Source organism: Perca flavescens, chromosome 9, assembly GCF_004354835.1.
Source record: "Perca flavescens isolate YP-PL-M2 chromosome 9, PFLA_1.0, whole genome shotgun sequence".
Lineage (NCBI taxonomy): Eukaryota > Metazoa > Chordata > Actinopteri > Perciformes > Percidae > Perca > Perca flavescens.
The window spans coordinates 699,305-714,344 of record NC_041339.1 but is presented as its reverse complement, the minus strand read 5'-3'; the positions used below and the strand labels follow the sequence as shown (position 1 = coordinate 714,344).

The 15,040-nt window shown below is 38.3% G+C and overlaps 1 protein-coding gene across 3 annotated transcripts in view; it reads right to left on the bottom strand.

Moving 5' to 3' along the window:
* The window catches only part of lpp (LIM domain containing preferred translocation partner in lipoma), a 178,549-nt gene that overhangs the window by 114,263 nt on the left and 49,246 nt on the right, over positions 1–15,040 (bottom strand). For all 3 annotated transcript variants that reach the window (XM_028587317.1, XM_028587318.1, XM_028587319.1), the window contains one exon: positions 7,247–7,434. In XM_028587317.1, coding sequence (XP_028443118.1) covers positions 7,247–7,430 — 184 coding nt within the window. In that variant the 5' untranslated portion in view covers positions 7,431–7,434. The remainder of the gene's footprint in view (positions 1–7,246; positions 7,435–15,040) is intronic.

Genomic DNA, 15,040 nt, shown 5'->3' with positions numbered 1-15,040 from the left:
GAATTCTTAAATACTAACAAGATTGGCCTCAACACACCAGTATCAGAGTATATGTATATGTATATATATATATATACACACACACACACACACACACACACACACACACACACACACACACACACACACACAAACAATACAGTCCAAAAGTTTGGACACACCTTCTCATTCAACGCGTTTCCTTTATATTTTCATGACTATTTACATTGTAGATTCTCACTGAAGGCATCAAAACTATGAATGAACACATGTGGAATTATATACTTAACAAAAAAGTGTGAAATAACTGAAAACATGTCTTATATTTTAGATTCTTCAAAGAAGCCACCCTTTGCTTTTTTTGATAACTCTGCAAACCCTTGGTGTTCTCTCAATGAGCTTCATGAGGTAGTCACCTGAAATGGTTTTACCTTCACAGGTGTGCCTTGTCAGGGTTAATTAGTGGAATTTTTTCCCTTATTAATAAAAAAAGCAAAGGGTGGCTACTTTGAAGAATCTAAAATATAAGACATGTTTTCAGTTATTTCACATTTTTTGTTAAGTACATAATTCCATGTGTTCATTCATAGTTTTGATGCCTTCAGTGAGAATCTACAATGTAAATAGTCATGAAAATATAAAGGAAACGCATTGAAGGAGAAGGTGTGTCCAAACTTTTGGCCTGTACTATATATATATATATATATATATATATATATATATATATAATTTATCATGAATATGACTATGACAATGACTATGTGTTGTCTCATAATCAATTATCACTTCATGCAATCAAATAGCAGACCACTTTTTCCTGTGCGCAAATCAGTGTTTGAAATCTTACTCAGCATTCAAACTTCCTTTGATTACAGTATGTAGACATCACTTTGAAAGAACAGACAGGATATTTATTTTCACAATGTTATGACCCTTTAAGATCGTGCTAAGATTTAGAGAAGTGAAACTTGTCAATGTGGCTGCATAAGAACTAGCAACACATGAAATGTTATGCAGTGTAGATAAAAAGTTACACTGTAAAAAAGAATATATATATATATATATATATATATATATATATATATATATATATATATAACATGAGAACAAAGAAAACAAACTTTGAAGCAAAGATTAAAAGAAGTTCACTTGCAGACGCTTTAACACACAGTGCAGACAAAACACAAAAAGTAGTTAAGGTATGTGTTCTACTTAGATAAAAGTGGCCTTCTGTGTACGCTCCAGTAGCAGGGCCTGTGGGTTCTATGGGGACACTGACACACTCATCGGTGGATTTCCTGTAAATTCTCCTGGTGACACCCATGAGGGACTCTGACATAACAACCGGTAGTCAGTTTGCCTCTGGCCAGTCAAGCAGGGAGGAATAAAAGCAGCTTATGCACATGGTCGACACTTTTGAACTGCTCTGAGCAAACAATTAGCGGGTTTCTGGTAACTTAGCGCGAGAAGTTTGATCCAAAACAGCCCCTCTCAGATGTTTTTCAACTTTCACTATGATTATCACGCTACAAAAACTTATTAACCTTCATAAGAGACAGCAGACAAAACACCATGTTACGGTCACAAAATGGCATCTGTGTTTCTTTGTGTGGTTCTGAGGTTTTTGAAGAAAGTCAGATTTTAATATATTAACTTATAGATTTGAATCTATTCATATATAAGATAAATATATTCTGAATGAAGCTGCTGGTGATGACTCATTCCTGTGTGAATAATTTTCTTGTGGTGCCAGGCACTCTTTGGTCATACCAAATGTATATTTACATTCACTTTATACAGAACCAAAAAAAAATTTCCCATTTAAACAGTTGACTAATATCATTCTAAACAAATATTTGAAGAAAATTTTCAAAATACTGCATAGCAAAAATAAAAGTCCTGAATGTAACAATAGTGCAAGGCAGCGGCTTGAGAAATTTCTGAAAATACTGATTAGAATGTCATGTACAGTACAGAAATAAAAAAGGAAAAGTACTGATGGGAGTCAACAGAAAGTGAATCTACAGTCTGTTTTTAGGAATATGACCGTTGTCCTCGACATCACGTTTAACACTCGGTTCTCATGCGCAGCTCAACTGAAACAGAGAAGTCCCAGAGAGCACTGAGCAGACTCTAACTAGTCACCAACATGTGTTGATCTATGCACGCAGCTGCACACAAAGCCAACGGCACGTGTGCAAAACATTTTACCCAGGATACTTTTCTACCACTTTCAATTAAACCTAAAAAGGATGTCAAGGTATTGATGTTGCACTCTGATATTCTGGCAGCCCCACACCTGTTTTTGTTTTTTTCTGTCGGTCTGTTTCTGCTCTTTTTTTATTGCAGTTTTGTCTAGTTAATTGTGTGACTGAAAATTGAAAATAAATTATTCATTAAAAACAATAGATATCAAGGTAGAAAGTAATCTATTAGCATCAAATAGGGATGTGAGGTCTCGTTGTCACAAGAGATTTCAAGGAAGGCCGGTTTATACCACAATGCATTGGTGCACCTGTCACCTCCTCCATCTGCCAATAACATGAATGCTTTTTTTTTTTACTATGTACTATAGGAAATAATAAATGACAGACACACTTCTGTCAATACTGTTGCAGACTGAAGCTAATATGCCATAGCAAGGGCGCTTTTATTGCAGGGCTGTTGCACTGGATTGCATTACCTTGTATAGTTATTCATGATATTTTGTCCACCTCTCCTTCAGTGTGTTGCAGAGCCGCTTCGGATCTAATCACACAAGCATTACATTCATATCAGGGTACTTTTAAAATTCCCTAAAACTCAAAATGTTGCAGCCAAGAATGTGCTGTAAAAGAACTGGAGCACTGACTTCTCAATGCAAAAAGAAATCCCGACTGGCCTTCCTACAGTACATGTACCGTATGAGATCAAGTTAAACCCTAACATCTGATGTGTTGTAAGGAATTTGGAGTGAAGGGTTACTGTCTGAGACCTATATGTCATTCACTTCCTCCTGCTGGGGCTTTAATCAGAACAAGTTCTCCCTGAAAAAGAAAAAGAAAATCGGAGGGCAGACCTTGCTAAGTGTGCACCGCCCCGTCGTCCCCGGCTTCTTTGTCTGCACAATAAAACCTGGCCCCAGACAGTTCATTCCAGCCCTGATACTGGCCCCCGCTAGACAAAGGGACAGCGAGGCGCTGTGCCAAATTGACTTGTCCCTAATTTTTATGCTAATCCTCCATTTTACATCAGACAGTCCCCACATTTGATATAAAAGATATTAAATAAATAAAGAGAGAGAGACCCAGATAATCTGTCCATAAAGACGTCTTATCCTTTGACAAGTGGAGATGTCTGCAGATGGCTTTACACATGTGCATGTTTAAAACTCTGACTACAACCACTGTCATTATTAAATGTTAATGGTTTAATGAAAAATGATGTCATGGCCCAAAAGGCAGAACATATGACCACTTGAATGTATCACTACAACATGCTGCAACCTTTAGATATCCGCAATAAGATGTTAAATGAAACCCCACAACAGCTGCAAGAACAGTTATTAATTAGTGTTTCCTCCATAGTTCTCATTTCAATCTGACCTCAACTGAATCTTTGTAATGAAGAATTCATTCTAAGTATTGCCCAGTTTATGTAATTACCGTCCCAGTCAACGTGAACAGTGTGAAAGATGGAGAGGGATTAACAGTTTCTTCTCAAGTCACTGAGGTGATGAGATATTAATAATGCAACTACAGCATGACTGAATTCATAAAAGTAAAACATTTACATTGCAACAATTATATCATCTACACATGTATCCCCACCCTCTTTATATTGTTTCATTAATCCTCTTAACTCCCAGACAATGATTAATTGTGGAATATAAGACAGTAGCCAACGATTCTAGATTAAATGTTTTTGTAGTAAAATGACATTCTGGAGGCTTTAATAATGCTACAAATCATCCACTGGGAATAAAATAAATTTTTTAGGGGGGATTATTTGTATGGTCTTTTTTGGCCTTTATTTAATAGGACAGCTGAAGACAGTGAGAGAGGGGGGGGGGTGACATGCAGCAAAGGGCCACTGGTCGGACTCAAACCCGGGCCACTGCGGTCAAGAAGAAGCCTTTGTACATTTCTTCTTTTTTTTTTTTTGCTGAAAATATGTCAACATGGTCGTAGGTAAATATCAACACTTAAAAGTTCCAGGGTTCCTTCCGTTCTTTTGTGACAAGAGAAATGGAGGCAACGTCGCTGAAATATTGTACAATCAAATACAACTGATACAAAACAGTTTGTGGCTCCAAATAAACCCTTTCATTGTAGGCCGAACTATCTACACCAGGGGTCTTCAAGCCAAGGACCCCTTAACTGAGAGAGAGAGACGGAGCAGAGATCCCCTACGACATCGCAAACATTTTATTAAATTGTATAAAAATGAAGTTGCATATTAAACTTGGCCTACAATAACATATAGGGAGGCCTAAAGCCTTTACACATACCTTTTTTTGCATAGAATACTACGCTATTAAAATAATACTTGCTGGCATGATTTTATAAATCATGTTTAAATGTTAAACATACGTGTGGCCCAGTGAATCCTTAGGATGAACTGGATCTGTGGAGTCTACCTTGGTGACTACCTTACCTATAGGCCAGTAAGCCTATCAGCAATGGGGTTTTTCCACAAATAGGCTGATTTATATTTACTAATAATATGTTGGATTCATGTTAACATATTTTTATTTTCTTGGAAACTTTCACAAAATGAACAATAATTTGATTGAGTAACTCTGAGGACCCCCGACCCCCTGTTGAAGGTCTCTGATCTACACCACAGGCCGAATTAAGAAAATGAACAAGATGGGATGACTGCTGACGTTTTCTTTTTTCTTCCTCAGTGGTGGGCAGAGCTCTAACAGGAGCCGTCTAAGAACTCACATCTGGAGCAGCAGACAGGTCCGCAGCTCAAACCACAAACCCCAACAGACAGCAGTGTTTTCAACCCGACAGTGGGCTCACTGCATGCTGAATTTCATAACCGTTTCCCCTGTTTTGGAAATCTAGGGCTCTCAGGGGGGTTTGAGGGTAGAAGTTTATATAATGTTCGCATTACAACACACATAGCAGATGGGGAGGTGGGACAAATATGGCCGATGAAATGATAAGTGTTGTACTTTTACAACAACTTGCTCACTGATAACTTCGGTCAAATTAACTGTGGACTCAATAGTAATAGTTTTTGTGAAAAATGAAAACTATAGAGGAAATGTGTATCCATCTCTTTACACAAAGTTGTGTATTGTTTTCCTATAAGTTGCTACAGTCACTTTGAGCATATGCAAAAATGAAGCATCAATGCCTGTGAAAGGCCTGTAGGTAACACTGAGTAGATGTCTTCAGTTTTCAGTTTTATTTATCACCAATGACTTGAAAAGATTTCAAAAGACATTAATCTCATATTCTTCTTCACAGCAAAAGAGAGAGGTTTCTCTTTATTTGCATTGATTGTCCTATTACTGTGTTTCTTTGGTTCAAAAAGGCTTGTGCTTATTATTATGAACATGACCATATAAGCCTAAAACTCAAACATACTTTACATCTCTATTTGACTAAACACCAGGAGTCTTCATTAAGAAAGAAAACTAATTATTATATGTTATAATATGAGCTTCTCTCTCGACAGATATTACTCATCAAAGGCAGTTGTTACAGTGAGGAGTCATATCTGTCTCATGTAAAACAGACACAGAGTTATGCTCTGTGGAGCACAGCCTCTGTGTTTGCTCAACATCATTCTGCATTATCTTAAATAATCTGTGCCTCAGATATGAATCTTAATAATTCCGGACAGTAACCCTGCTGCAGTGGAACAAAGGCTAATTAAAGGAGTTTCACTAAAACTCTATTAGTAAATGTGTTTATTGCACATTAACCTGCAGCACTAGATCCTTTTTATACAAACAAACCATCAGCCCCCAAGGGGCCTAAAAGAGCAGACAACGCAAGGCTTCCTGGACACGCACATGACTGCAAACCACAGTTTTTACACTGTATGTTTATTAGAAATTAGGCATGCAACAAGGCCTCTGTCAAAATGCAAAGATGTGAGCGCATGCATGAAGCAAAACTCCATCAAAAAATGTGCAATTATTGCAAGGCCATACGGCTTCACTTGATACATGCACAGAGGCATAAAAGGAGAGAGGTTCCAGACCAGAGTCTGAGCTGCCACATGAACACACACCGCCACACGCGGTCCATCTGTACTTTAGACAGCCACAACTTAATGAAACTTCACTTTGCATTCTGTCGGAGCACAGCTTAGCACTCCAATGTTCTGATACTGATGGAAACTACAAACATAAGATCCCTGTAGCATTAAACTAGAACTATACTGAAATGTAAGAGTAGATGATCAGTGTTACCATGACAATAAAAGTATCTTTAGCATTATTGAGTACAATGTGTTTCAGTGCCTTGTGCTCCCATTCTCCACCCCTTTTTTATTTATTTTCATTTTACATTATTTACTGCTCCTCTGTTCACGGTCCAGATGCAGCAGACTGCGGGCCGGAGTCACATCTTTTATCAATGAGCTTTTTAGGACTGTAAAATATATATCCAACTATAACCATGGCAACCAATACTAAATAGCTCTGCTATCTGGGAAATACAGGGTGAATAGGAATGTGTATTATTTAAACAAATAACTTTAATCGCACCTTTATTGATTGTGTTTTGCAAAAAAATTAACAGTAGCTCTGAAGACAAACTGTTGAAAAGTGAAAAAGTTAGGAGTTTAAAGTTGGGGGTTTAAAGTTGGGGTTTTTGTCTGCTGTGTACTGTATGACTACCTACAGTCAATACAGTGACTTTGCTACTTAAGTTTACTTTACCAGGTCTTTCTTTCTTCTCTAATTCATCACACCATCGTTGAGAAAAATAAATAATTTAAACAGAAGTGGAACATGAACATTTAGTCATACTAAAAATGGAGAGGGAAAAATAAAATGTGTTTGACGTCAGCAAAGTCTGATGTTTGTAACGTAGGAGATTCAGGACAGTTTGGGCCCTGTTTGATCTGGCTGTAAAAACAGTGAGGATGCTGACTTTGAGCGGACATGGCATGCTAAAGATAAACTCCAGCTAGTGGGAAAAAAAACAATAATGTTCTTTGATTTATTCTTCTTGTTTCAGAGTGTCCACGGTGACAGTATAAAGGTTTCATTTTAAAGTACTTGATATTAGTAATGTAGTGGTTTCTCCTGTGTTGTTACCTGAAGTGTCAGAGGCCTCTCCCCCCGGTTTGTAAGGGTTGAACTTGGGCTTGGGTGCGACTACAGGGGCAAATTTCTTGGGTGCCTGCTGCTGGGAGATGGAGATGCTCGCACTACCCAAAGTAGTCTCCATCCTGGCAGCCACTTGTCCCGCTTGGTCGTTACTGTTCACTGGGTTCCACATGGTTCTGATGAGGAAAGACAAACACTATTTAGACTGAAGCTTGGACCTGTGAACTCAAGGAATCAGAATCAGAAAAGGGTTTATTGACACAATAAGTTACACTTATGTGGAATTTGCCTTGGTGAATGGTGTATACATATACAAACAAACATATTAAACATGAACAGAAATAAACAATGAATACAGAAAGAAATATATACAAACAAAGTAACTGAGAGGCTGAATGGGTTGAGTGCAGAATGTGCAAATAATATATAGTATGTGCAATGGGCAGATGTATAGTCCAGGATGAATGCTGGTGCAAGTGTAGTGACTAGGGATGGGGATGGGGGGTGTTAAGAGTCAATTGTCAGTGGGGGTCCGGGGCCTTGTTGGTGAGGCTGAGTGCAGAGGGGAAGAAGAAGAAACTGGACGACATACAGTAACGTCAGTCAACATAGGTGATGGAGACACTCTGAAAACCACAAAAGATCTTTAGAGCTACAGTCAGAACTGAGAAAACTTAACTATGGATCACAAAAGGAAGGCGCTATGACATACAGTATAAATAAATAATCCAGCTCCAGAATGTATATAAAGGCGCTGCCGTCCTCCATTTTTGCAACTAGAGTCTGCACAGAACTGATCGGGTGTTATTGAACTCCCACCTAAACACCGGCCCGACCAATCGCGAGTCTATCACAGCTGTCAATCATGACGTTTTCACCCTGGTTTTTATAACATCAAATAATTCAAACCAAACTTGTCAGTTAAAACAAGCAACAGTGTGAACACAGCTACCTAAAATGGCAGAAACCGTCTTTGGTAAGAGTTTATTAGAAGAAGAAAAAGAAGAAGACATCATTTAATATTCCCCAAGGGGAAATAAAATGTTTAGACGTGTACTACGCTAACATGAAGGGGGCGGGATTTATGATTACTGCAGCCAGCAGCCAAGGGGCCTTGAGATGTATGGGCTTCACTGTTGGGGTCTATCTTTAAATGCATTCTATGCTCCAAACACTTAAACTTTAATAACAACATTTATCTTATAGCATTTTCAATCTAGGAAGTCCTGCCAGCTGGAATCATCAGTAGAAATGCTACATAATCTGTTTCTTCAAGGACAGGAGCACCAGTTATCTGGCCAGGGAAGTAAGAACAAAAGTCAAAAAGGGTCTCCTAAGCCAACCTGTAGTGGCCCTTGGAACGGTTTTAGATTAGAGTTAACTTACATTTCCTGAAAATTAGGACATTCATTAAAATACTACACATAATTCATGATTTTATATAAAAAAATACAATGGTTTACAATGGACAACTGACCAGCAGTACGACCACAGGCAGTTACCACACAACCAATGTAATGATATTAACGGATAGTGGGGGTTGAGGTTGTGTAGGAAACTAATGTAATTTAGTATCTAGAGATGTACCGATCCAATATGGATATCGGGCTGATACTAGTCTATATCCTTCGCGTTCCACTTAGGGGATTGCTCAACTTCCTTTGTGTTGGCGTTCTAACCTCCGGTGGGTTTGTGAGGACTATGGTCAACTGCTCCTCAGATCTCTGCAGGGTAAATCCAGACAGCTAGCTAGACTATCTGTCCAATCTGAGTTTTCTGTTGCACGACTAAAACTACTTTTGAACGTACACACAAAACAAGAGACTATTTAGCAGAGGCACCGTGGCTCCGTCCGGAGCTTAGAAGTAAAACGCCTCACAATTTGTCACATTGTGTGAGGTTTCCCACGGTTTCTAAGGGTTTGTGTATAATAAATGGAGGAGGCTGGCCACTCTCTCCATGTGTGTATAAGATTCAAGTCGACTTTTTGCATTTTAGCTACTGAGTCAGACTATTAAAGCAGCTGGTAATATTATTTTGTAAAACAACAAAAACAAGGTAATACACAGACATTCATACGTCCAATCAAAAACAACAAAGTATTTTCAAACCAAAAAGACTTCATAACAGAAAAAGCATTAAAAAATAAAATCTATGATTTTCAGTGTTGATGTAGCTGTCAAAAAAACAAGATCAGATCAGTGTCTATAAGTCATGTACAGAGATAAATATGTATTAATGTATTTATCTTTGTGGGTTTTTTTATGGTGGGGGACACTTGGATTGAAATTGTTCAGGAAGCAGCAAATATTGATAGCTAATCAATATAATAACTTTTATTAGTATATTATATTGTTTTGTGGACTTGTATGGCCTTAATGCAGTTACAGTGAAAACAACCGAGTAAAAGACTTTGCTGTGGCTGAGGACACAAACATCCAGTATTTCACCATCGCATTCTGAAATCACTTGAAATATTTGAACTATTTATACGCCGCGCTTTTTCCCATCCTTCTTTTTGTTTGTGTTTGTTGTGCTGTGTTCTGATGTTTTGGGCTGTTTATTATCCTCCGTCTGACTGATACAGGGTTTACATTCTTTCTCTGGAGCACAGGAGAAAAAGCCCACGCACAATCATCTTTTAATATCTGCTCAAAACCCTGCTCCTCCTGCCGCATGAATGCTTCTGACTTTTGATATTTTCCCCTGCTCTTAATGCTACGATTCAGACACGCGCGCCCACCTGTCCTTTCAATGCAAATGCTTTCATTTCTCGACGATCAAATGGCTAACAAAATAAAAGATGAATTAAAACAAGGAGAAAAAGGGAGAAATGATCTTAGAATGTGTGAGTAAGATTGAATACACAACGTGTTGAATGGAAAATGTCTTTTTTGATGGCAAATAATTCACAGTGGGATGTCACTGTATATGTACTGGGCCCCAAAGTGCACATTAAACCCACTAACATCTGTTTGCCTGTTATTTCAAATAAACTTTATTCTAAACAAATGATTTATGTGCCATTTTGGGAACACAAACCTGAACACCACACACTGATGATTTCAGTACATAATCACTAGTGACTCAGACTACTTGTCGTAATAAAGACAACTAATTGCTTTGCCTCCATTTCAACCCAAAATCAAAAATTCATATTTTCCCTCTTACCTGTAATACTATTTATCAATCTAGATAGTTTTGGCACGAGTTGCCCAGTGTCGGAGATATCGGCCATAGAGAGGTCTGCCTTCTCTCCAATATCATGCAACTAGATGGCACGCAGCTTGTGGTGGTCGAAGTGGCAAAAAAATACATTTTAAAAACTCAACAGTGGGCTTGCCGCGGTAGTCATTGTTACTGATGTTACACGGTGGTTGGGCATACACCACATTACATTTGTTTTGCCCACTGACCCCATTGTTGTTTTGCTTTTTGGTGGTCAAACTGTGAGAGAGCATAGTTTAGCTCCTGTAAGTGATAGAGTGGTAGTTGTTGTGAGTCATGTCAGGGATTACGTGGTTCTAACAATATCGCCCACCGCTGCTCAAAGAGTTGCAGTATACAGTACATAGTCATGTGACTGATTTCCTGTTTGATTTTGATCACCTCATGCTTTATCTGATGTCTTTCATGTCTTCCTTCCTTCCTTCATTCTTTAACTCACGTTTCTGGTACTAGGGCCAGCTCCACCTGTGCATCATTAATAGCTGCTTACAACACAAGGCCTTGTTTTGATATCAACATAATGTCTTGGTCTTGTATTCCTCCTAAAAGGCATTTAAGCTTTCAGTTTCTCAGTTGCTTTCACAGATCTAACCATGTCTGAACCAGATCAGCTATAAAGACACCGTGGAGCACTTCCCCCAGACAAGCAAAGTATACTGCATGTTACTATATTGTATTAATTGTCTTCTATGCATCCGTTTTCTATAAAGCAGGGTTGGAGACGACCCCATCATGCAGCAGTGACAGAGGGTCCACCTATTACAAGCAGATGAACACGGTCACAACTTCAGAGTTTCCATTTCACCCTGCGCGTCTTAGGACTGTGGGAGGAAACCCACAAACACAATATCTGCAGCACATACTATAGCATATGTGTAGAATTTGAACTTTGTTGTAGACGTATTCTGACTCAGAACAGATGCGGCCTCATTGCAGTGCGTATCTCAGACCTTTCTCCTGCACCGGCACAATGTAATAGCGTGTAGAGAGAGAGGTCTGATGATGTTCGACTAAACATGACATGCTTTTTTGCTTATTTAACTGTGACTTAGTGTACAGTGATCTCCTGCTAATTAATAAGCTAAATAATGCATTTGCTTACTGCTCTTCTGTATCAGCTTTGATGTGTTCAGTGATTAAAAAAAGAAAAAAAACTAAAAGCCCCTCCCTTGTGCAAATAACTGAACACAGCACAAGGAGACGTGTACAAAATGCACATACGCATACACACAATGGAGTGATATAAGTGAGGCACAGGTCGAAAGTGCACATGTAGTCGCCAAAAAAATAAAAAAAATAAAAAGGATGCATTCGTATTGAATCCTCATGAAAGGAAAGTCAATTCTGATTGCCGGGGCAGTTACAAGATGACTCACAAAGCTGTGACACCGTGTTTAAGAGTGTTGCTTTATGGGGGGCACGGTAGTCGGGTTGTCTTCTAACAGCTGTTCCGCTGCACTTTTACAGCTGTCATTGAGGAACTGCTGCAGGTGTTTCTGCTGCATTAATCTTTCATATCCACCAAGGAAACTATCAAACAAAAACCATCCAAAAGAGGACCACAGAGAGTACAGAATTCGAACATGAAATGGCAGGGTTCAGAGATTCTTTTTTGAGGGAAAGCATGACATGCTTTCTAGTAAATTGTCTGTGGTTGGGAGACTGAATCGTGCGATAAAAACGTACACAAAAGTGCAGAACATGATCTGGCAGTGTTCATCTGATATTAAAAAAGCTGTAGTAGCTTCATTAGCTTCTTTCTTTTTCTCTTTCTTAACATGAACAAACAGAGATATATGGGTAACTGACTGTTCCAGTAGTAGAAGGGTTTTTACCTTGATAAGTGTTTTGTCAAAAATGTCCACCCTCTGGAAATGTCAGGTGAGAAACAGATGAAGTAGTAGAGTTCACGGTTTTTAAAAGGGTTTGCTTTGTGAAAAAACTGTAAAAACAAGGAGTATTGTTAAACTTGTTCTGTATGTGATGCACCACTCTGTTCTTCCTTCAATAAAAATATATTTATAAAAAAAAAAAAAAAAAAAAAGGGTTTGCTTTGTATTTCACATTTGGAGCCATTAAATCCGAGTTTACACAACAGTAAAGAGGAGATTGCAAATGAAAATGAGTGAATGTACTCCATAAAACTATTTTACACTGCCTGTATAGGGTTGTCCAGTGCTGTCCGTTATACTGTATGTGTCCCTTTATATCTTAACGTTTAAAAGAAAAATGTAACTAAGATTTAAAGGGCAATTATGCTGCTCTTCTCCCACATTGTGCTTCATCCCAAGAGTAGAGTTCAGTTAAAACTACACAGGCCTTGGTTCACTAGGCACCGATCAAAACATCACTTCAAAAAGACATTGCAGAGATGAATATGGAGATACACTTTGGCTGGCAGGTTTTTTCATACCAAATAGAGGGGTGGGAGGCAACTGGGATTAGCACTCACGGTTCGTGACGCAACGTGCGGAGGATCGGCCATGCGGATGAAAACCCTTAAAAAATTAAAAGGTTCCCATCTGCAAGAGGTTGCTGCCGAGTCTTCCCAGCATTGGCCTCGCTCTGCTTTAGAGGGCTGGTTGAATGGCTGAACAGGTTAATGCGACATTACACAAACAAGAGCTCGCTCCCCACGTCCCACTGTTTGGAAACAGGGACGAGTTCACATGGTCACGATGGATCTTGAAATGTTTTGTGCAGTAGGGTAAATATTTGAAAGTGCCGGAAGTCTGACACCGTGCAATGTGTTGACATATTAATAAAAGCAAAAGGCTGTTTTGGACCTCTTTCAAGTGTTAAAAAATTGATGCTGGAAGCGCAACCCCAGTGTCGGGGCATCAGAGTACTGGGCAAGTCAAACATCGTGTTCTGAAACATAGCCACTGCAAACAGCACAGCGGCATGACACGATCACCACAACACTAACTCCAGAACAAATACTGTGGGGATTTCTCTCACTGATGCTGCTAATTCAGAAGCATTTCTATTCTATTAATATTCTATCTATTCTAATCCCAAAGGCCTTTCATTTGTTTGAGGCCAATTTCACTTAAAGTCATTAAAAAATATAGTTAATGAAACACATTATTATATTTTCAGAATACTTAAATATGTAACACTGTTGCAATCTCAATGTTACATGGCTAACAAGCGGCATTTCGCTGAAAGTATCTTCACATTGGCTGCAGTTCTTTATCACTCAATGGGCTAGACATAATCCATGTGACAAATTTAGGTTTTTAGTGCATGTAAATGTGAGAAAGTAAGTAAGAATTTACTTATTTAGCCCTATTAGACAGGATTTTCTTTATTTTTTACTTATCCCTATAAAACATTTAGGGTATGGTATGGATTAAATAAAGTGTAAAATCACTGTTAAGTCCCAACACAGTGAGAGGTCTTGGTAAGTCCCCTGAGGGATAAAAGAAAGAAGACATTACTCTTAAAAAAAAGTGGCACAATTTTGCATATGTGATTTTTAAAACACGGCTTTGCAAATGTTTTATAAAGGAAGAAAATAAATTCAAGATGTTTGCCAGACCTCATTACTGTTCTGTCATCTCGAGTTTTGTGTAATTAAATTAATACCTTGTTGTTTATTAAAGTGAAAATAGTATGTATCGGGATGTTTTTTGCCACGGTTTTTAAAACAGATTCTTTTCCCTAGAACCGTTATTTATTTAATTTACCAATGATTCACCTTAATATTTTCTGTTGATACAGTACCGCTGACAGCGACTACATCATATCCATGTCCAGTGTTGGGGGTAACGCGTTACAAAAGTAACGCAATTACAGTAATGTATTCCTTTTTGCTGTAACGCAGTAATATAACGCATTACTAATTAAATTTCGGTAATATTATTACCCGTTACAATCTCAGTAACGTGACTTACAACGTATTTTAACGCAACACTTTTTAAGAATTTCCCAACACCGCAAATCATTTGTTCACAGGAAAAAAAAAGCCGTGCGTATTATTTCATAACATCTGTGTCCCAACAGGTGACGGTACGTCAGCTAGGACAGCAGTGTGTCCGAGCTGCTGACAGATTTAAACATGTCGGGAATTAATGTTTAGTCTTGCTTACACGTAAATCATTGCAGTTTATCAGCGGTGGAGAGTAACTCTGCCTGTAGTGGAATGGCTTGACGACCAAAAAGGCTTGTCTTTTACTGTGACCATTTACTGTTCAATATGTTTCTGTCATGAACGGTAATAATTATTACAGTTGCAGTTTTACAAATAATAAAGTGAGCAACTTAGCTTGACGGACATGTTGTATCCATAGGTTGCATCCATAGACATGCATAACAGTTGCATCTCAGTAAGCTAGCAAGAGTACACAAGGTACACAACCGACAACTTCCGTGTAGGCTACTTCAAAATAAAAGCACTTCCTGCGACGGTTCGCAGTAAAACTAAATTACTGTTAAACAAATAAGGTTGTGGACCTTTTCACATATCAGCTGTAAATCAAGTACTGTAAATAATGTAAATAGTGAGTTTTAATCACACTATAATTGACAATTCCCTTTAGACTGTTTTAA